Here is a 23,850-nt window from a genome sequence, read left to right as displayed (position 1 = left end):
CAGACCTGAAAACATTCACTAGAGAAAACAGTTACAGCTGGTACCATAAAAAAGCTAATGTTCCTAGGATCAGGCCTCACAAGAGCTGGGCAGATTTTACTCACTAAACACTACTGCATTCCTATAGTTACTGTGCTAATAAAACTATAAATGTCTGAATTTCCTTCCACTAAAGCCTATGGATGATTAAGGGTTACTTGATTTAGTTATTAACCATCGCATTACAGATTTCCATTACTGGCTTTAGCAGCATCTCAGCTTTATTTCCCACCTGAACTGGCTTGAGACAAACACATTGCTCACACCCTAACTGAACAGGCCTCTGGACATAAAATCCTTCTCCATAAATGTGTTATGTCTTTGTCACTCTAGAATGTGACCATATTCCCAAAAATCCCAAATGAATGTCTTTACCTTATGGCAAGACCAGAACCATTTGTCAAACCACAGATACCTCATGCAGGTGAAAGTGTAATGGCCAAGACATTTACATTTTTTACATGATAAAACCACAAAAAGCCTATGTAAAAAATTGGTGTCATTTGGACACTGCATTGAAGAAATGAAAATATGGAGCCAAAGAGAGAGTGGATGCAGTGTGCCTACTCCATTTCAAGAGACTGCAGCTACCAGAAACACTGCTGAGCCACCCTCATTAATACATCCAGACTGTAAAACACCTGTAGGCAATGCCTAATGCAGTATTCATCCCCACTGTACATTCCCCTGAGATCTCCTCCTGCAACACAGGTAAAATTAGGGAAGAAAGTTGGCATTTTTTTCAGCTAGTTTAGATTCACAGGATATTCCCTGCAAGCCCCACAGCCCTGTCAAATACCAGATCCTACAGGAATCACATACAAGGATGCTCAGAACAAACAGCAAATTTAAGAAATTTAAAATTCCATCTGCTGACATTTACCAAGGCCCAGACTGCACAGCAACTGCAGTAGAAACTGCTGTGAGGTGCTGGCTGCATACAGAAATGTTACACTACATTAACACTACACTGAGCTATTTTGAGCATTCTTTACATTCCCATAAAGGATTCATTGTAGGAACAGCAACCTTTCCCCACTAGCACAGTAAAACTTGCACATGGGCTGTTTGGGAGATGAGTTCAGAAGCTTTCTGAGTAGAGTGTCCTGGGAATGTGAGGGCACTGCTGTGGGCAGTCAGCCAGGGGATGCTGGTGCTTGCTGCCAGTTAACTCTTGCCCAAAAAGGCACTGCTCTGTGCCCACTAACCCACCTCTCAGTGAGAGCTTTGCTCTGAGTGTCTCTAGCAGCCTGAAGGTCCTCCTCCAGGCGCCTCCTCTCTGTCTCCAGTCTCTCCACCTCTCCTCGAGTCCATTTTCTGGGGCTAATAAATCGCATTTCTTTTAAGAGCTCCTCCTTCTCATTAATCAGTATCAGACGATCCCGCTCAGAGTCCAGCACGCCAGGCCAGGCCTCACTGTCAAGTTTAGCCAGTTGGATTTTCAGGTTTGCTATTCTGCAGGGGAAAAAAAAAATGCTGTTATTCCCTGAGGAGTGCCTGATCTCCTGCTCCAGATATGCAGAGGTGCACCATGACCAACCACATCTTCCAGAGCCCCGAGGAAGGCTCTGAGCACCAGGACAACCACCCTTGTGTGTCCCCCTTACCAGAATGGTGCCAAGACAGCACCACTGGGATGTGGACATGCAGAATGGGATTTTAATTCAGCTTTGTTCACAAAGGAAAAAGAAGTTTCTAGCTAATATGCAGTGTCCACCAGTCAGGGAATAATACAACAAAAATTCTGTATTTTGAAAAGGCGGTCAGATATACTACAGGTGTTTCATATGCATTACAGTGTGATCTCAGAGTAGTTTGTGTGGAGGATATGATGTGATAATTACGTACTCTTTAATCACTTTTATGGAAATAACTGTGTACTCCCCATACACAATTCAGATAAAGATTAGTGTGTAGCTTAGAAACTCTTTTTTTGTCTTTACAATGAGGAAGTTAATCATATTTCCATGCTGCTACTGCAAGAACCCACCTGTTGATTCAACAGTAAGCATTCTGGACACATTAAGGAGCTACACTACTCTTGGTGCAACCTGCACTTGAGGATGTGAGGAGTTGGAGAGGCAATGTGATCCTACCAAAATCCAGAGCTGCTTATTTGCATCAGAATCAAAGCCTATTTTCATTAGAGATATCATTCCAGATTTCAGCTGAAAGCCTGTATCACCAGTCCTCCAGCACCACTCCACATCAGCTCAGGGAGGAAGACAGTGACTAAAAGCAATAGCAATACAAATGTAGAATTTTGCAAGAGCTTTGACTGGCAGAGGAGGAGAGCACAGCTTGTGGCAGGGAAGGAGGCTGCTCACTCCAAGTGTCTGCCTGTTCCAAGTTTCCCAAATATCTGACCTGCTCAGTTAGGTCCACAAATGGTCAGCTCTGCAATGGAAAATATAAAGAGAGAAGCAGAAAACCAGCAGCAGGCCAGGATACAGAACCAAGGGCAGTAATGTTGGTCCTCCCAAAGGAAGCTCTTCCTTTGCACTCACTAACCTACAAGTCTTCTAGACCTGACAGGCTGATCATGGTAGTTGGAAGAGAAACAATAGTACAAGTAAATCTGAATTAGAATTACCAAGGATCTGTGTTTCTGAACTCACACAATCCAAAATATCAGGTGGGAAGCAAGGAATGGGAAGGCCATAACCGTCTGGGATGAAAAAAAATTGAAAAACTTAGAAGGCAAACAAATAGAAGAAAGTATTTTGCAAGATATTTTCAAAAAAAATTCACCTGATTGAACATCAGAGAGGCAAGGCAAGGCCCCTTCATGTGATGAACTCGGGTTAATCCCACACTCGGGTTTATCAAATACATAAGAAATGGAAGTGACATGTAAAATGAATGTCCAATATGTTTCTGTCTTTGAAAAGGGCTTTGTGATCTGGTGACAGACTTACTGGACTTAAATCTGTTACAGAAAATAGTTGCAGGTACTGATCTGGATTCATCTCTCTAGAATTTGGTTTATGCTGCAGAAACACAGAGGATGGTGTGTGCTTCCTCCAGCAAACCAGTGCACAGGCAGGCACAGAGCAAATTCAATGCTAAACAGCAACATCAAAGTGTGTGGAGTAAGCAGTAAGATGCAGATCTGGGCAGCAGCAGCTAGAAGGCTCCTGAATGGCCTTGAAGAATAAAGCTTTGTCTTCCAGGCTCCAGAGGCCAAGAGGAACTTGAGGCCTGAGAGAGCCTGCAAAGGATTAGGCTCACACACACTAACCTGCCTCCAGCATCACAGGAGACAGACATGAAATCACCTTTCTGAAGGGAAGCATCACTTTCTGTAAACCTATTTCCCACAGCAGGTTGCTCACTCTAATGAAGTTCCATAATTGATAGATATTCAGCTCAACTATTTTTAGGTAGTCTTAAGAGCTGTTTTGTTTTTGAGTGCCTGATTAAGCGCAATACTGTGCTCGAATGAAGAATTAACAGTGGCATTATTTCATAATCCAAGAATTCCTCTGTGCATTTTGAAGGGATATGAGTCTAAGAGGATTGGCTAGCATAAATCTGATCACTTTTGGCATACATTTGCATGGATATGGCTTTTCCATTGGAATTTGTTCTCTATGCATTTCCGAGTCCAAAAGCTTTGTTAAGCTAACCTCCAGTTTTACCTTAGGTACATGATCGTTATTTTCCCCCTTTTCAGTTAAAAGTTTTATTATTCTATTTTTGCACTAAAACAGCACCATCACAAAAGAAACATGTTGCAGAAGATCTGCACTTGGCTGAACACTCCAGCCCTTCAGCATTCACTGCCTGAGTCTGAACTGCATCACTGCTGAGCCAGGCTGGGCTTGCAGTGCTGGCCTCAGGTCACACCACCTTTCTGAATGACCACCAGAATGAACAAATACAGAGCAAGAAGCTCAAGTTTTATTTAGTTGTTCTCTTTCTACCTGGAAAAGGCAGTTAGATGATTTATTCATCATCATAACAAGACTCTTTTTAGTTAATTAGGGAAAGTTAGCACCTTCTATTATTATGCAACATAGGCATAGCACATACAATTTTTAGTCTCTGGAGATTGTCCAGGGCACATGCATCTCCACAGGAGCACGCACTAAGATGTGTATCTACAACCAGTAATTAACAATCCTGTATCAAATAAGCTTCTGTTCTTGAGCAAAAAAAGCCACAAACTAAGAGGGAGATGTGGTTCAAAAACTGACCAGTGAAATACCCACCACTGTTGAAATGTTGCTTAATGTGACATTAAAATATTTCATTTCAGGAGATTAAAAAAACATATTTCTGAAATCCCTGAGTTACCACCAGTCACACAGAACCCAAGCTTGAATTTTAACTCCTGAAGAAATTAGAACAATGCAGGGTGCAAGTTGCGCTACACAACTGAGTTACTGCCACATGTCTGAAGTTGTACAACAGAATTTAGTTGCATCTCTGATTGGATTTATACTGCAGCAGCTATCTCCTTGCTGAGAGGCAGCAGTGACAGCCTTTTTGACATGATACTCATTCTCAGTTTTGAATATAATTAAGCCAAAGGTTTGTCACTGTAGCTGCCCTGTGTCTTTTTTTGGGTCCTATATTATCTGCTCTGGGGATCTGTTGTTTGCCTGAGCTGTGACAGGAGGATGCAGTGATGGGGAAGGGAACTGGGTCCTGGCAGTTCTGGTGTGGTGAAGGTCAGTCAGATACTCACCCACATCTGAGCTTTTAGTCTGGTCCACAGCAATGGTGCAAACAGTGTCTGCCAGAGCCTGCTTTCTAAAGCACCAGCCCTTTGCAGATCTAGTAGTTCTAAACTAATTAATATGGGACCATCTTGATTTCAAACCTTAAGTTTTACCTCTCCAGATACTGCAGAGCTAATATAACACATGTATTTCCATCACTCGCTTTCTTCACAGTTTGTGTGTGGGCAAAGTACTTAGCCTTCTATTGTGTTTTTGGAACATTTTAATGCTGCTGTGGGGACAGGAAACACTTCTAACATCACAAGGAAGAATTTTCACAGGAACAGAAGGTTCCTTGTGAGTCACTATATCCATAGTATTGTTCCAGCTTTAAACCAGTCAAGGTATTTGTTTCTGCAGCTCCTACTAAATACTGTGCCAAAACCACGGTGCTCTGATAGCTGGAGATCTTTTCATTTTAGCATCAACTATTCATATCCATTTTCATGGTAATGTTTTTTAAACTTTGATAAAAACCTGTAGATAACCTAGGACAAACATGGGGGATGAGCAGCAAGTATTCTTTAACTGCAAAGTGTGTTGTATGCCACTCATCATCACTTCAACTACTGTGCTGTCTTCATAAGGTTCTCTCTCTTTATAAAGAGCATATTAAATAAGTTTTCAGGCTTGTCACACTATTCACTTGCCCCTTCTTGGAAATGGTACAGGATAAAGGAGGAGTATTCCTCCTCAATCTGAATGTGTAAAGTCAGTGTGAATTAAATTGAAGCCTTCAGCAAAGCTTAAAAGTAAAAGGCAATTTTAATACTGCCTAATTAACCTGCATTTGAAGGAGTGATATTTTTAATACTGAATTACTGAATGATTTGAATGTCAAGGTAGTTTGGCAAATCTTGGACTGACAAAACAAACAGTTCTGGTAAAATTGCTCCACCTAAGAAAAGAAGTATAAATTTGTGCCAAAAGCAGTTGGACACACAGTTCTGCCACAGATCAAATTTTATGCCACTGAGAAACACGGCCTATTGGCCATGCCAATACACCAAAATAAGAGCATTATTAGTAACCTCAGCCTTAAGGCTCTTATTTCTAACCAGAGGCTGGAGAAAAAGCTTTCTCTTTGTGTATATCCCAAGCACAGATTGTACAAACGCATCTGAACTTTGTTATTCTGGAATTGCAAAGTTCCTCTAGAGCAGTTGGAAGTGAAGAAAGTCACCCCCAGCAATGGTTACATCACTGAACAAAGACTAGGCCAGCCAAAGTCTAAGCAATAATTCTTGGTGGTTTTTCATTTAACTACACAGTTGAGTCAGCTATTATCTATTAAAAAGTAAATCTTGGAAAGCTTTTGCTTAAATTGGCCTGTTAAGTAGATAGAATTTTTTTTAATCTATTCTTCATTCATCTGAGATCAGAGGGCAAAGGTGAAAACTTACATTCTTACGGATAAGCTCAGGAATTGCAGCCATTGACCGTATTTTGATGTAAGGTGTTAACACAATATACATTTCTCCTTATCACACTTAGGCATGCAAGCATTCATTCATTTCAAATAAGGTAAGGAGATGCCTTGCAGTACAGTCTCCTTATTAGGAATGGGGAAGCACTGGCAACAGGTACCAGAACCACTTATGTCCCCATAGGTGTGGCCAGACTGAATTCTTTATGTATTAGTCACACCTCAGTAATTTCTAGGATGGTTATTCATTTCTTGAAAGATAACACTGGCCCAAAAAGCCTATTGTCTCAAAAATTACCACATTTACATAGGAGCAATGCTGGGTTTCAGTCTGGAGGCACCTCTTCCAGTGAAACTTATCCTCAGAATGAGCTCTGTGACAACCAAAAAGGGCAATGGGCCAAAGAATTACCTTCTCTTTGCCTCTTCATACTGCAGCCGTAATCGCACCTTCTCGGCCAGCTGGTTACTGCTGCTGGCAATAAACTGAGACAGAAACATCAAATCAGCAACTTAGGAACCACTCCTCTTTTGATATTTCCTTGACACTGTTACAAGTGACACTTGTTCTTGTCAGTCATTTTGTAGTTAAACCAATCACAGAACACAAACATGCTGCATTTAAATAAAATTTTAATGATTTCTTCAAATACTTAACCCCAACAAGATTCAAAGGCCTTTTCTGGCCTAGAAAGAAGAGAAAATCCACCACATCTGTCTTGGGCTTCTATTTCTGTGAACACACAAATACCTTAGCAATCCTTCTTCTTAAATGCTCTTTTGCATCCTTAAGTGCTGCATTGTATTTTGGTTTGAATGACATCTTGCTTTGGCTGTTAAAGACACGGGATATCATATCATGCCCAAATCTGCAGATCTTTACTAACATGTGTGGCCCTGACTGAAAGTGGCTGCAAACCTTTAAGTAAAGGTTCACAGGAGAGTCTGTGCTGTCCTGTGCGAAATAAGATGTACCCTCAGCACTGATCGAGTCCTTACCAAGGCTGGGACCAACCTGACACTTCTGATCTCCTTGCACGTGTGGGACTGAAGGTTTATGAGCACTACAACTTTGGTGGCATCAAAATGTCTACACATAAGCTGTTGTTCTCACTTGTAACCCAGTGAAACACTTGTAGGAGAAGAGTCCTCACTGGAGCTTAGCCCATACAGACCTGCTGAATGTTTCTTGTCTCGTAACTTATCACTGCTATAAAGAGCTAAGGGAATATTTGTATAACAAAAAGCTATACCTACAGGCCAAATCAAACCTCCTTTCCTTTTATTCCTACCTGGGTTGCTCTGATAGAGACAGTGTGGGGACACATCAGGCTGCCCTTAGAGATACATTAACACTGCACACAAAAACAAAGTCACTGCAGTTGAAACCAGGAGAAGCCGTGATTTCACAGAAACTTGTCCATGCTTGGAAACTCATGGTGAGGTAGTTCTACACACAGTTCAGAGGAATGTCTCCATGTGCACAAGGCTTCCCACACATTACTCACATTTCCTGAAACATCTGTCTGGGAGCTGACATCCAGGTACTGCCGTGGTAGCAGAGGGCTGGAGCTTTCCACAGACACACTGCTGGCCCACAGGTCTGACTGGGATCCTCTGTCATTCACAAAGCTGTCTTTTAACCTGGCTAAGCTCTAAAATCACAAAAAAACATGACGTGAGCTCACTTCTGCCCAAAGTACCTCAGCAGCTACATAACTTTAGCCTAAACCCATGACTCAGATCTGACCATGTTTGCTATGCCCACTCAGACTCTGCAAACTCGAGGTCAGGCATGGCTGGACTGTGTTTTATACTTCTCATTTACAGCATCTGAAGAACTGCAAAGGCTGCAATCCAACCACAACACAAAACTAGTTTATGTTAATAAAAACCTCAATTATGTATCTGAAATACAAAACACTTAAATGACTTCTCAGAAATTCAATCTTCTAGCAATGGTGACGTAAAATACTACAAAAGTCATATTGTTTCAATACCTGAATGAGGTCTTGTTTTTCCTTCTCCCCTGATGTGATGGCCTTCTTGAGAGCTTTCATTTCACTTAAAATGGCTTGTGCCTCATCAAGTTTGTAGCCACCTTGAGTATCAGACATTTTCATGTCAATTCTGTATAGAAATTTTAAAAAACCCAGTGAGCTAACATTTAATAACATCCAGTTAATTGAATCATCCTAGATCCATGCATCTTGACATGAATTTTTAACAAAAACACATTCCAAAGTATAATAAGGACAACAGAAGGAACAAAGGACCCCACTCCCCACTGCCTAAGTTACTCCACTCAGCAGTACATTACATTTCAGAACTCTAATTTCAGCAATATCATCTCTTTGACTCCTTAGGGAGGGCAGAGATGCATACAAACCCCCCAAAACAGTGTTAGGGCAGACTGCTGCTAGCTGCCTTGTTCCTAACCTAGAGAGGATCAGTTTAGCCATCTATGAGAATCACCTTATTTTCAGTCATGATTTCAAAAACAGGCACAGACTCACATGCACAGATGTATTTGCTTGCACAACCTAATTACAAGTCACCTCATCCTTCCCTTTCCTCAAAGGAATTCTACCATGGTTGACCCTTATAATAAATATTTATCGAAAAGATGTCTGATGTCTAGTTACACAAAGGCACGTACCTGAAACTTTTCCTCCCACTCCACCTCCAGTTTTTCCTCAGTGCTCTAAACCAATGGCTCTTATAATTAAGACAATGGGCTGTAGTGACATTCACACTGAACAATACTGAGTAAAACAGAATATCTGTTAACTGATGGGACCCTGGTTCAAAAGCTTTTTTTGCCATGAAATCAGTTCTAATGTGGTCAATCCCATACAGGCACTGATTTGAGAAAATTCCCCCACGGCTGTGTACTGCTTGCAGCCTAAAGATATCATCAGCAGCATATTTCAGCTTATGTTATTCAGGCAGCTATTTATAAATGTAGTGGGGGATGCATTGCAAGCCAGAGATGTTCTGAAAAAAAAAAATCCTGAGAACACACTTACTTCTTCAGTGTTTGAAATCCATGCTCTTTGTACTGGAGCTCTTGCTTCATGTGAGCAACTTCTCTCTTGAGTTTATTAACCTGCAGCAAGGTGTCACATTTTTAGAATGGTATTTTGTATGAGTATTTAGGTACAGTGCTACCCATTCAACTCAAAACTTACTCAGTGTAGACAGTGCTCTAAACAAAGTTTCCAGGCAATCAGCTCATCTCAAGAGCAGCAAACAGACCTGACTGCCTCCTCATCAGGAGTTTATCACTGGCTAGGGTTTTACCCAGTAGCTGCTATTACAACTCTTAACAAGGGGCTCAAGGGAAGTTCCAGCCGTGCAAGTGGAAAAATTGAAAAAAATTCAAAAAATACAGCAGTGAAACACATGTCAACTCTGCTCAGAAATGTTTAAAACCCTCCCAGTTATTAATAAAACTGCTAAGCATCAGGACAGGAGTTACCCTGCAACATCTGAAGCCACCCTGCAATCTCCCCAATGAAAAGGCCCCACTGCATGAGTGGTGCATCATCAGCAGCAGGATGCTAATCCATATTGTAAATCCACTGACCCTACAGCTTGCTGTTTTAAATTCCTCCACAGAGGCCACACTGACCTACTTTACTTCAGTCCTTTCTTCCTCCCAAACTGTGCTCTGCATGAGAGCACACCCTCCCCTGCTGACAGCCTGCACTAAGCCCTGCACAGAACAGCTGCCAGTCCCTGGGGAGGACCCGCAGCTCTCCAGCACTGGAGGAGCCAGCACACAGCTCCACATCCCACAGCCATCCTGCACTGCCACTGCCAAGCCAGGCTAAAGTCTAAGGGGAATAAAACCACCTGTTTCAAATTCCTAAGACTGCAACATTAGAAAATTCTGTTCAATGACCTCCTAAATGGCAACATTAGCTCTTCCAGCTGCTTTGGCATCTCCTTTCAGTATTTGCCATGAGGTCTGGAAATATTTGAAACCATTACTCATGGCAAGCAAAGGTCCATTTTTACTACTCACCCTGGATTTTGTAGTAGCAATCTCTGCTTTGAGGATCTCGGGGTCATACTTGGAACTTGACGAGGAGCCAGAAAGCACTGGAACAAATACAACAGCCAATTTAGCAGCTCTGCCTTCCTCCCTACACTTTTACCAGTCCCACCACCAATAGAGATCTCCCATCACTCCTGCACACCCAGACCTCCACACTTTGCTAGTGTAGGTCTGTCACCCACTTTCCTCATCTCACTGCTCAAAGACAGGGAAAGGCATTAGTGCAGTCAAGTACTCTACAAAAAGTACAGACTGGAGGGGCCAAAGCATGTCCTGCATCTCCAAAGTCTGGATTTGTTCCAGGTTAACACACTTAACTCAAACTCCCAAACACATTCACTCCATTCAGGAGTGTGGCTTCCTGCATTTCCAAAGGCATTTAACAGAACTGAAGGGACAGGCATTGCATGAAGGTTTACTTTATTATTTTTTTCAAACTTCCTCATTTAGCAAACAATCCACTGGATGTTTAGAAACAACGAAAAGCAAAGAATGAGAAGAAACTGAAAAATGTGATGTAAGCCTTTTCACAGCCTTGAGGACACGACCAACCATACAATGTGTCACACCAGACCAAATCAATGTCCCATTAAGAGTAGAACTCTTCTCAGCAGTGGTTAAACCCTTCTGCCTCAAAAGGTACTGTAGCTCCCCAATGTGCAATGCTATTAGAGGTAGCTGTAGGCAAAGGAGATATTTTGATCCTTGCATCCATCAGTTTATGCCCTATAAAACATGGGAAAGCATTTCTAGTTATTTCTGTTTGGCTGTATTTTTCAAGGCAGATCCCATCTCACCCATGTAACTCATGTTCTCAGTGTACTGCTCTGGAACACCAATACTTGGGCAGAATGCTCCTAAGAAAAGAGCAAACCCAGTCCTTTAGAGATGAGGGACAACACCCTTGTCAAACAAGAACCCTTCAGCTGACAGAAAACTACTTAAAAAATTTTAATACCAGGCACAGGATTAGCCAGTTGAATTCTCCACCATTACACATAACTCATAAGAGTGAAACAGGGGGAGGTTCTTGGCTGGCAAGAACACAGAAAATCTGCAATACTGAGGATTATAACAAAAATTCTGGAATACATGCAGGAAATAAATTCTGATCTGGACATTTTCCAGCACCTAAATAGTACCAGTAAGGAGGAAATACAGCATTCTATAAACATTTCTGCACCAAACCTTGAAGAGGCATTGGTATTGATGTGTGTGTGACACAGAATATGGAGCACAAACGACTGTTCTTCACACACAGAGAGGCAATCCACCAGTGGTGACTTGGAACATGGCATAAAATACAGACCCTAAGCTCCACTAGACCATCACTCAACTGCCTGGGATACAAAACTGCAAAAGGGCCTGGAATACTATTCAAGATGCCTTGTTTCTGTACTTAAAACAGGGGAATCGAGGAAAGTATTATTTAACTTTTTCACACTGAGCCAACCATCGCATTTTTTTAGCATTTGTTGAAGCCCATGCAGAAAATCTGCACATTGACTCCAGTGACTGAGCCACACACGGGAGTGTTTCGTAACAATCAGCCTTTACCAAACAGGTGCTGGGCAGATACCATTTCTGAAACAAACTGATCAAAGAGTGACATGGCATAACATCCCAGTGCTGTATCTAAGGGCCAGCTTCATGCCTTTTACTGTCCCACTGGGTCCACAGCTGAGGAAGTCACTGGTTAAGAGCTCACTAACTACTCACAGCTGGTCTGAGAGCCCAGTTTGTGCTCCCAAACATCGTGCAGCTGCCGATACTCTTGCTGGGCCAGTTCAAGCCTCTGCTGCTTCACTTGATAGATCTCCTTCTGGGCAGCAATGGCCTCCTGGGCCAGGACAAGGTAATCCTTCAGCATGTGCTCCTGCTCCCGGCGCCATTGCACCCGAGGGTCTTCTATCTGAGTAGTTTCTTGGAGAGAAAACAGAAGAAGGCAAGATCAACAGAATGCAGGTTTTTTCTGCTGTCTGGAAAAGCTCCACTGTTTATGACATTTTAAAATAGTCTCTTACCCCATCCCTGTAATAAAAAAGTTGAATAAAGACATTTTCCTTTTTTCTAAGAAGGTGACTGTTGATCCACAATGAATTCCAATGAGTTCTGTCATGCTGAATAGAGTAATTCACAACAAAACTGTCATATAACTCTCCAACTCCTCTGCTGCTGCAGCTGCCCTGGTCCTGGCTCTTAAAAACATCCACTCAAGAATATACATATACAGCCCTAAGATACTGACATTGACTGTTAGACTTATCCTTATAGTAACTGCTTTATAACATTACTAATAAAATACCTCTACTATTTCACCGATAAAAAAACTCTCAGAAAATATCATTGCCACATGACTGCATTATACTGCATCAACAAGATGAAAGCAATTACAACTCTGCCCGCCCTCTTTGGCTGCCAAGTGGCCTTTATTGCTGAGGAGAAAGAAAACCTGCTCACTCAGATTCCAGAGTAAAAATAAAGTCTGATTAAATCACAGATTTGTGAAAGCATCTTAAACGACATTATATGAACAGAATCTCAGAGAGGAGTAAACAACTCCTTTAGGGAAAGCAGGCACAGCAGTAAATGACTGAAGAGTACAAAGGACATGAAGAACTCCACAGAGTTTAGGGTAACACAGTGAATGCAGCAGTTACAACACTTCCATCTGCGTTACCCCAACACAGCCAATGCATTGCTTTCCAGGTTTCTAATAATGAAAAAGGCCTAAGGTCACAGATAGGCAGCTAGTCCTAACACTAATGAGGTAAATTTATTGTCAGTGTTTGTCTTCCTTTTGTGAAGAAGTGCCCAAAATATTTTTCATTTCTATTTCAAGGCTATTACATGTTCTTGTTTGGAGCAGGTTCCAATATTTAGTTGACCAAGTGCTCTGAACTGTCTAAACTAACATGCTTGAATAAGGATGCCTAGTTACCACATAATGAATAATTAATAGAAAGGACTTGCTTGAAACTATCAGTGGGAATCTAATCTGCATATCTTAAGAGCCTCTTTAAATATTTAGTAAAAGCTGCCAGAGTGGAAGGTATGAGCAGCTCTTAAGCGAGTCAGGCGTAAGATTAACACTGCTGTACAGAGGATGTGGGGAAGAGAAGTTAGACAACATTCTTAGCAGCAGACCTAGAAATAAAGGGGTTTACCCAAGGGATGGACACTCAATCCTCTTCAAAAGCTGTCCATGGTCATGCTGAGAAGAAAATTAATTGGCTATTCCAGCAGTAAGTAGTTTTTAACAATGCCTCAAGACCCAAAAGAATACATGGCACTTCAAATTATATGGCAAAACTTGGAGAAGCCACAAATTGCAATAAAAAAACCTCAGTAAATTTTGTAGAAGCATTTCAACAAAGAGTCCTTTACAGGTCCTGCAAGCAGAAGCAGTATTTCAGCTGATATAATATTAAAGCTAGGCCTGGACCTGAAAAACTGCCTCAAAATATTATGAGGGAAAAGCAGCTGCTTGTGGCAGCTGTAGGTGCTGGTGCCCTCATAGATAGCACCATGATCTTAGAGGGAGCAAAAGAAAGATCAGGAGGACACAGAATCTGTAAGACTCTGAAATCCCCATGCTCCTGCCTCGATTCGTGCCTCCAAATCCCATTTTCCAGATAACCATTACCCAGATGAAGTAACTGCCTTCTCTCCACAGCTGAACCAGAAGGGGAAAGTCTGCTGTTACCCAGGGAGCTGCCCCCACATTCCCAGACATACAGCTCCCCTGGACACGACTGCACAGCCACCTGCAACTGTGTCTTAGAGCTCTCTAATTTCCAGCATAAAAAGTATGTTGGCAAAGTACCCATGGCTCTTCAAGTCTGATACAGGATGCTGGATTGTAAATTTACCTCAACGTAAGTCTTCAAGACTGGCTATTTCCAGTTTTTCCTCAGACTAGCAGCCCATTTTTCCTATAATCCCAAGAAAGGTGGTGGAAGCTGCTGCAGGAAAATTCCTCTATTATAAGCAATGAGGAGGAAGACTGGAAAAGCCTCCAATCCTGAACACCTCTGTGAGGTGGTGAGGCACTGCCAGTACTCCAAGCCCATACACAATCTGACCCAGGGAATGGATGGACAACACACTGAGGTACTGAAATGCTTTGTGTCCAGATTTATTCTAAATATTCACCTCAACCTTTTCAGTAATCAAAGCACTAAGTGTAACCCCTTGATCACAGCTTTGAGCTTTGGCTTTCAAACATGTAAAACCAATCGATGAAAATGTTGGCCAAGGGCTCTCACTGAGCCCCAGCTACTGAGAAATGCAAAATACATTCAAAAAGAACTACAAAAGAACAACAGAAATGCAGGCTATTACATCATTTGTTGTCTTGTGAATTCCTAATTTAATGTTGAGTTTGTCATAAATAAATCTGCTTGCTTCATGGTGGAAGAATGTAGGCTTACAATGCTTGCATCAGCATAACTCCTTTGTGCAAATCACATTCCAGAGTTCTCCCAGAGAGACACACTCAAGGCTATGCATTAATACTGTATTAGGAATATTCTGGGTACTCAATTTAATTGTATTTATCTTCCCTCAGAGAGGTGGTTACAATTGTTCTCCATCTTGCTTCTTTTAATAGCTGCTGGCTTTAGATTTAAGCCTATCCTTGGGCTCGTTTCTGATAATTAGTCTCGAGTACTTGTGCAGTATGAGCAAGACCCAACATGGCTCCATCCCCTTTCCACCCTCAGCAGCTCCTTCCTGCCAGGGAATCTGCCAGCGACCTTGGAGAGGAAGAAGGTTTTGGACACTCTCCAGAGGATACTTCAACATAAACCACAAAGATGAGCTCCTTGATTAGGTTAAGCTAAATGGATGTGTTCTGCTCTATTGTGATCTGGATTAGAGCTGGGATAAGAAATATGTAATGAGTTTGTTCCTCTTCTTTTTTAACTTTTTTGTTGAAATTCCCATTTAAATATTGTGGCCTCTGGCATCCCATAGAAGTGGAACTTTTAAAAAGGCACTGTTATTAAGCAGGTGTCAGCAGAGTTGGAAGGCTTCTCTGCATGTCCCTGCATCCCATGGTGCCTGTGAGTGGCACAGAGCAGGGGTAACTGCCCCAGAACTGCAACCAGACCTTGCATGTTCACCCTGCACCGACTCAAATGTATAAACAAAACCATGTTTGGTTTGTCCCAAATGCATTCAACCATATAGGTTGGAAAAGGCCTTTAGGATCACTGAGTCAAACTACAAATTTAACAATGCTGGATTTTCTGCTAACTGAAACACTCCAGGGGTCCAACAGGCTTCCATGTCCCACAGCTTTAGGTCAAGGCTATTCTCCCATTCCTAGAAAGTGAAATGAACACCAGACCTGGTCTTACAGACCCCTAGGAGACCTAAATTTGTGCCTTGCACCTTAGCACCTTCTAAAGTAAAGTCTGTCCACTCTCCCCTGCAGATCTCCTTTGTGTTATTCTGTAGATTTGCCTACCCCTTCTGACCTTCAAATAGAAAGAAAAATCAACATCCCCTACCTCACAGAAAAATACTTACGGTGAAGCAATTTAAATCACAGGATCTACATGAGTTCTAAATAAAAATATTTGTGTCACCTTTACAGCTGGAAATGATCTTTGTATGATCTTTGTATATTGCATACAGGATCTTTGTATTGCAGGGGTCAGGCTTTTTGGGAACAGGCTTTTTTCATTCTGCATTTTTAATACCCAAGAGATGTTGCTAAAGCTTGGCGGGTGCAGTCTCAGGCCAGGTGAAATTGTGGCAGTTTTGAGAAAGAGAAGGGTGTGAAGATGAAGATACCCAAGGAGGGGAAAAAAAAATCCACCAAAGAAAAAATTGCACCAGACTTCCACATTTTTATTTTTAAAAAATCTTGCAATTTTGTAAAAAAAAAAAAAAAGAAAAAGAAAAAATGAAGTTCAAGTTCTCAGTTGAAGTCCTAGAAGTAGATTTTTAAAAAAACCAAAACAATTTCAAGGTATTTCAATGCACTTTTGTCTTTTAAAAGTTTCTCTCTTAGCCCAAGTTGCAAGCTCCCCTAAAAGGGCCTGGGCATGGTTCTGCTGTGAACTTTTGGGCTGCAGCTGTTCTATAAAGAGAATCAAAGTCACTAATTTGTTTTGCTTATTACTTTTTCAGGTGATTTGTTCTAGCATAACCCATTACAGTTATTCTAGTTGTCTGTAATGATATATAAACCAGTGTATTTTCTTATAATTCAAATGAGCTTACAGAATAAACTCTTTTGGTCTACCAAGCAATTTAGCAAAGGGTGTGAGCAGTGGCTTAGTTTGAGGACACAGGATAAAGACACCACAAGCCTGAGCCCTGACCAGGACATCCCAAGCTTATTTGAGGGTTTTGTCTCCAGCAAGGACAGTGTGAGCTCCTGCAGCCAAGGGAGCTCATGCTCATTCAGTTCACCCCTGCCAGGGGAATCAACACAAGACCTTTGTACTGTTTCTGATGGTCTTGCCACAGGGACAAATTCCAGGCTAAGAACAAACTCCAGATCAGTGCTACCCAGTTGGACTCTTCAGTAGAACCAAATCTGACAGAGGTGTGCCCACAGTATCAGCTTGAACGTGGCTGCCAACTTGAAGACTGCAAACCAGAAGGTCTCAAATTCCTGCTTAGAGAGGGAAGTACTTTGTATGATGGAGAAGGACAGAATTTGATTTCACAAGCTGCAGATCTCATCTACTCTAAAACAGGCTGTTAGCAACTCTGTGGTTTTTTGTTCAGTATATTTTAATACAGGCATAAATCGCTCTGCAGAAACACAGCAGCATGGCACTTACTGGTGTTGTGGTCTATGTAATAGACTCCAACCTGAGGGTCATAAGCTTCTTCCCATCCTAAGGGCAGCTCATCACTGATGCAGTCAGCAAAGGTCAGTGGTTTAGTATACCTGAAATGCAAAATAATATTTAGCACGAATAAAAGAACACTCCCACATGCCTGTTCCAAACAACTGACCAGAAAACAAATGCCACAAGGGCTTCAGTATCAAAAACAAAGAAACTGGAAAACTATTTTAAAGCTTTTGTTCTTATCAAATAATATACCACCAACTCTTCTATTTCTCCATCTGAAGTTAGAGCAGGATGAATTCATTCTGACAGATTTCCAGAGCTTTGCCCGGCTCAGCCAGTACTCACTCGACAAAGGAACGTTAAGAACTTTGCCAGAAACAATTCCTGTCTCTCCAGTGAAAGAACAAGACTGTTTGCAGGCAAGTCCTGTACCAAAAATATGTAGACAAGAAGGAGCAAGATGAGAAATGCAATTTGCATAGCATGAATAAGTAAGACTGAACAATCAATAGCAAGTGCTGAGGACTGTGGGACCACTTGCCATGCAACTTCTCTCATTTGCATTGCAATATGCTCTGTTTCATTAATGACAAACAAGATTAGTTTCTCAGTATCAGAAAACGTGTAACCCACTCTGTCTGAACAAGGAAGTATTTCCACAGCTCTGCTCTGATGAGTTTTTCTATTACAGACCACATCCAGCAACACTCTGAAGGCTTGTATGGCTAAACACAAAGCTTAGAGTACCCACTCCTTGAGTGACCCCAGAGATTTTAATCACCGAAACCATGTCCCTTTCCTCCCTTTGACTCAGAGTTAATGAGGTTCAGCTTGCACCAACAAAACTACAAACCAAACAGCACTGCAGGGAGGCACAAGCCAGGAGGAATTAATCTTGCAGGTGCCTCACATCCCCAGCTGCCAAAAGCACAGTATGCCAGAGGCCCAGAGATCCATCACACGACCCCAGTGCTCTGCGTGGTGTATGTGGAAGGGGGCTGAGTCTGACTTCCCAGAGAAGCCCTCGTGGCAGAGCACAGGACACTGGGGACAACACCACAGTCCCTCTAGGCAGGACACACCAAGAGCAAAGGGCTGAGCAAGCACCCCCAGAGCTGTACCCAGCTCTGCCACATGCAAGCAGCACACTGCAGGGAGGCAAAGGGGGACACACAGCAGGGCTGCAACCCACTGCAGGACACTGAACAGCTTCTAGCAAGTCTTCCCTAGCCAAAGGTCACTGAGGAGGGCTGACAGTTTTACTAAGTTCTGAGCAGACGTCATCTGGAGGCACTGAGAACCAGCTGGTACTTCCATATTAACATCTTACAGTCATTATTTGTTAAGAGTCTTAGGAAAAAAGCCTTCAACCAGAAGAGATTCAACATAAAATCAACATTTAACAACTAACGTAATTCCCCCTAAATATGACCTGTAAGTCTGGTATGCAGTAAGAATGGGGTGGGAACATTTTTGTAAAAGCCATGTAAGCCACTAACACCTCTAATTTAACTGCTGTTCCATTTCCCTCTCAATACACTGCCTTTGCCGCATGAAGCAGAGTTTGAATCACTATTCTCTCACAAAATTTCAATTTAAATTAAAGCTCTGCAGTGCAAAAGAACCCACAGCTTCACAACACAGAACTGTGAAACTTTCCCGATAAAGTTACACTGAAGGGTTTATTTTTACAGTTCTTAATTTAGACTGTGTACCAAAAGTGTGTTTGTATAGAAAATAGAGATTACCTGAAAATAAAATAGAATCTCAATGCTTGTGATTGCTATCCCTTATCCCTTGTTCTTCCCTGTGGATCAAGCTGTTTCCTCAGCCTGAGTACCCAATATGTGCTGCTCTGAGTTGATCAAATCAAAGATGCACAAGGGTAAAAATGCAGAGCAAGGTCAGATACAAGCCACTCTCTGGAGATAACAGAGATGAAAGTGCTGTAGCAAACGTGTTGGCAATGTTAAGTTAAACACCAGGGTTAGCACTTTCTCCCATCTCTGAAAGTGGCATCTGCTTTTATTTAACGACAGTGGTTCATGTGGAAGCAGCACAGGTAGGGAAGAGGGAGGGCACAGCGCTAAATGCTGAAGTAGATGGACCTGCTCCCATCCCTGAGAGGGGCACAGTCATGCTGGGATCACAGAACCATGAAATGTGCTGAGCTGGAGGGGACCCACAGGGATGACTGAGTCCAGTCCCTGTCCCTGCACAGACACCCCCATAATCCCACCCTGGGCATCCCTGGAGCAGTGTCCAAGCTCTGGCAGCCTTGGGGCTGTGCCCATTCCCAGGGGAGCCTGAGCAGTGTCCTACCACCCTCTGGCTGAAAAAACTTTTTCCTCTATCCAACCTAAACCTCCAGGCTCAGCCTCGTGCTGTTTCCTCAAGTCCTGCAAGTGGTCAGGTACAGATCAGTACCTGCCCCTCAGCTTCCCCTCACGAGGAAGTTGCGGACCACAAGATCTCCCCTCAGTCTCCCCTTCTCCAGGCTGAGCAAACCAAGTGCTCTCAGGCACTCCTCATAAGGCTTGCCCTCCAGACCCTTCACCATCCTCCTGGCTGTCCTCTGGACACTCTCTAATGGTTTAATGTCTTTGTTTTTATTGTGGTGCCCACAACTGCCTCCAGGAATCAAGGTGGGGCTGCAAGGCCACAGGAAGTCCAAGGGGTCTTTTCCCCTGCATCATTGAGTTAGTGACACTCTAAACACCTCTGTGAATTGGCAGCATGACTGCCATTCTGACACTTCTGTAGAGAGCTTTGTAAGAAGAGACGCAATTCCATCCTGGGTTTGCAGTCCCTGGCATTGCACATCCAGCCTAGCAGAGTGATTAAACCAGGAGCCATGCATCTCCCATGTCCCAGCTACAGTGCTCAACATTTTTGGTGAGTGATCTAAGCAAGAATCCCTCAACGTGGAACAGTAATTAAACCCATACTTAAAGTACATTAGCTGAGGGTGTGCTGCAGACATAAAACACACCTCAGTAAATTGTGTCACACACTGAGTGGTTTCTTGCAGAATTCTGCTCAAGAATCACACCTAACATTAACATTAAACCCTGTCTTGGTAAAAAACAAAAACCAGCGTGGAGCTGCACTATCAGCTCTAGGTCTTTGGAATACTTTCATCAGGGAATGGCACTGTAGTGCCAACTTTGGTGCTCCAAAGTGCAACACCAAACTTAGAAAGCTTCTGTTCAGCTTTTGTCTAGTCCTATTTTGTTAGAAGCAGCTGAATTCCTTACAAAACTGCTCAGAAACTGTCAGACTCAATAGCAAGCCAGGACCAAGCAACTGAAGGATGCTTATTCCTATTTTCCATATGAAATGCAATGCATGAACTACATCCAGCCAGTTCTTTCAGTTAAGAGTTTTGGAAAAAGGAAGAAAAAAAGCAAGGCAGGATCAGTCTGCTATAGCAATGACACAAGCCAACTGGAGACTTGCCAGTTACTAGGGCTCAGAAACAGACAATTATTTCACTTTTGGGACTGATATTTTCAGCATATCTCACAAGGAGCACCCATCACCAAGCACAGACTAATGCCCTCCTTCCTGGCTGCCCAAAGCTTCCAACTATCCCATTTGTACAGAGGCGAAATCTGTCATTCAACTAGCAAATAGAATAATAATTAGTTTTACAACTAAGAGTGTAATTCCACTTGTTATAGACAAAATAGCTATTTCCCCAAGTAACTGCAGCTTCATAACCATATCACTTTCTTTTCTAAGCTCCTCTCCCTAGCTGTTGTGGGAAAAATAGGCACAAATCAAAGTAGCAATGGTTCAATTAGATGAAAGGCATGTAATATGTTGTGTAGCAAGACTTTGAATACAGCATAAAAAGAAAAAAGGTATTATTTCCTTGTTTTAAGATATGATTTTAGGGGTTGTTATGAAGACTAAAATAAACCAATTTTCCAGAAGGGATCCAGTGTTTCCTCGAGCATACTCACAATGACGGATTAAAGAGCAAAGGGAGAAGCTTCTTTCTCACAGCAGGAAATGATTTAGTTAGTGCATTACTGCTGCATAAAACAGGACTGTTCCTCTGCATGTGGGAAGTTAAAGCTAGGACACATCTGCAGGACCATTCCTTTGAAACATCTCCTTTTCAATTCACAAAGCTTCCTAGCTGCCTTGAAAAAAAAAAAAAAAATCTCATCAGCTCAGTCAAACCACATTATCACACAATAGGTGCTCCCTGTAGCTGGACTCAAAGCAGCAATGCACAAAAATGGACCCCTCTCACCACTGTGCCTGAAACTAAAGAAGGAGAAACCTGCAAAATGGTTTGTGCATTCCTTACCCTTCTTCCTTAGGGAAACCTTCAGATGCATTCACCCAGCTTTCACATGAAAGCAATGCACCCAAAAGTTCAGAAAATCTTGATCTATGACTTCTGATCTCCAGTCACAAAGAGGGAACCAAGGAGCTAAACTTAAGGTCTGTACATATAGCACTTTTCCTGAAATCCAAACTGGCCTAGTTAAACACTTAAGATGACACTTTGGGACAAGAGTTTGTTTGTATCTTCCAGCTGTGCTCCCTTTGCTCTGACACCCAGCAGACATCAGTTAGACCTGAACTACTCCTCAAGTGCTTCATCTGCTCCTAAGCTGGAGGCTGAGCTTGGTGTAGGAGCGCTACAAGAGAAACTAGCCTGAGCTAGAGAAGATATTTGTAAATCACAGCCTAACTCTGGCCTTCTAGCTCACCCATATGAACTAATCCATATGTTCACCTCATAGGAAATCACCAGTTTCTCACATTCATCATACCTGTGACTGCCATTCCCCCATAAAGGGGAGTCATTATTAGGAATGATTAGTATTTTGAAAAAGACATATCAACCTACACTTATCTATTTCCATTACATTTTCTTAGCTTCCACTATGTAATTTTTACATTTCACTTCATTCAAGAAATTCAAATTTATTTGAACAAGTGCAATTCCTCATTAGGACACCTGGAAAAGAGGAACCCACAGCAACCACCACACACAGCAGGTCAAGGTTGCTGCTTCAGAAACTAATCCTGGTAACAGAGGTTGAAGAACAGCATCACCCAGCTTCCTAATCTGAGGAGCATCTGACACTCTTCAGGCAGAGACAGGACTGAAAAGTAAAGCCACTGCTCACCACAGCCATGGTGAACGTTCCGAGGCACTTCCATCTTTGCAAAAAGTTTGCCCACAGCAGCTCAACTATTTGTACAGCAAATAATGTCCAAATCCCACTCCTACAGCAGGAAATAGAAAGTTAGCTTCCTACCTCTATTTTCTAAGTCACATTATTTTAAAATGAGAAGGGTTTCTATATTTCTTATTTTTGATCACCTTCAGTTTCTATCACAGATAAAACTGGAAGCCAATTCTATCATGTGCAAACAGTATTACATGGAAACTTGCTCATCTTAGATTCAGAAAGCCTTTCTGTATTCTTGAACTCCACTGTTGTCAATCAAAAACCTCATTACATGGGAAACTGAAGGCAAATAATCCTTGTATAACCAGTTTTTGATTGACAGAAGGTTTGTTAAACATGGCTGTACAGAGGTTCCTGGCGGGAGCTGGAGATGGGTGACCTGCACCACTTGCAAATCTGGAGGTAATACTACAATGGTAACAGAAATCAGTGCTGAACTTCCTAAACCAGGAAATGTTATTTTTGTAATTACTGCATTTTGGTATCAACTGGGGGCCCACAGCACTAGACCACGAGCAGCTGCTGGTGAGGCTCACAGCCATGAGGACGTAAGTGCATGTAGGTGGATGTGCACTTAGCAAACACCGCCTGGGTCACCGAGAGGAGAAGGTTTATAAACCAAGAGCGCAGTGCCAAGCTTCACCGTGCATAAACCCACCTAATCCCTGTGCTTGCAGGGCTCCTCAGACCCCGTAACAAAGTAAAGCCATTTAAACAGGAGAGCCTTATTTTAATCAGTTCAGGACAGATCACATGGCCTTGTATGAAATCCTTCATGACTCTAGAGGCGAGAGGACAGACCAGGGGATTTCCTGAAATTTGCTGTACCCATAGCAGCAGCTCACTGCATCAGGAACAGAGGCAGCACCGGGACCATCATGTCAGCTCCTCTTACAGCTACAGCATGAGCCACCAAACCCTGACAAACACCCTACCAGCCCTGCTGAGCTCTCCCCTTCCCTCCTGCACTCACAGGTACACAGCAAGAGTGTGAGGCAGACAAGCCTCATGGGCAAGAAGTCAAGCCAGGTGACACAATTATGAGTTGTGGCAGATACTTCCACTCATACCATTTCTCTTACAAAACCAAACAGCTTTTCAACCCAGCATTTTGCAGGAGAAGCTTGGAGTCAGATTTTATTTTCAATGGCTTCTATTTACTTTTTTGATTTTATTTTTTTTTAACACAGCATTTCTTGTTTGAATAAAACTCACTGCTCATTATGTGCCAGGATATGCTACACAGACCAGGACAGAGAATGAGCTAAAGGCATCTCAATTCCAGCTGTGACATCAGGGTTGCTGTGCACACAGAGTTTTGAGGAACTCAAACTTCCAGCAGAGCTGCTACTGCTGCAAGAATCACTGCCAGGAGGCTCCACACGATGACATACAAGCTTCTTTGTTTTTAATGAGGTCATCTCATTCTCAAGACAGACGATGATTATTTTTAAACTTCAGCACAGAAAAACGTATCACTTTGCTGTAGTCCTAGAAAATTTGTCTGCAATCTCCTCCTCACAAAGGCCTTTAAAAATAGACACCTACGCATTTATTA

General features: G+C 42.4%; 1 protein-coding gene across 1 annotated transcript in view; it reads right to left on the bottom strand.

Annotated features, from left to right (window-relative positions):
• The window catches only part of WWC1 (WW and C2 domain containing 1), a 66,935-nt gene that overhangs the window by 18,928 nt on the left and 24,157 nt on the right, over nt 1-23,850 (bottom strand). Inside the window, exons 2-9 of the mRNA XM_058848882.1 lie at nt 17,059-17,168; nt 11,975-12,178; nt 10,223-10,299; nt 9,222-9,301; nt 8,193-8,322; nt 7,701-7,847; nt 6,605-6,678; nt 1,252-1,494 (exon numbers count right to left, since the gene is read on the bottom strand). Of these exons, the coding sequence (XP_058704865.1) occupies nt 1,252-1,494; nt 6,605-6,678; nt 7,701-7,847; nt 8,193-8,322; nt 9,222-9,301; nt 10,223-10,299; nt 11,975-12,178; nt 17,059-17,168 (1,065 nt within the window). The remainder of the gene's footprint in view (nt 1-1,251; nt 1,495-6,604; nt 6,679-7,700; nt 7,848-8,192; nt 8,323-9,221; nt 9,302-10,222; nt 10,300-11,974; nt 12,179-17,058; nt 17,169-23,850) is intronic.

The sequence above is a fragment of the Poecile atricapillus genome, chromosome 13 (genome assembly GCF_030490865.1).
Source record: "Poecile atricapillus isolate bPoeAtr1 chromosome 13, bPoeAtr1.hap1, whole genome shotgun sequence".
Taxonomy (NCBI): Eukaryota; Metazoa; Chordata; class Aves; order Passeriformes; family Paridae; genus Poecile; species Poecile atricapillus.
The sequence above is the reverse complement of the archived record's forward strand: the minus strand, read 5'-3'. Positions and strand labels throughout refer to the sequence as shown.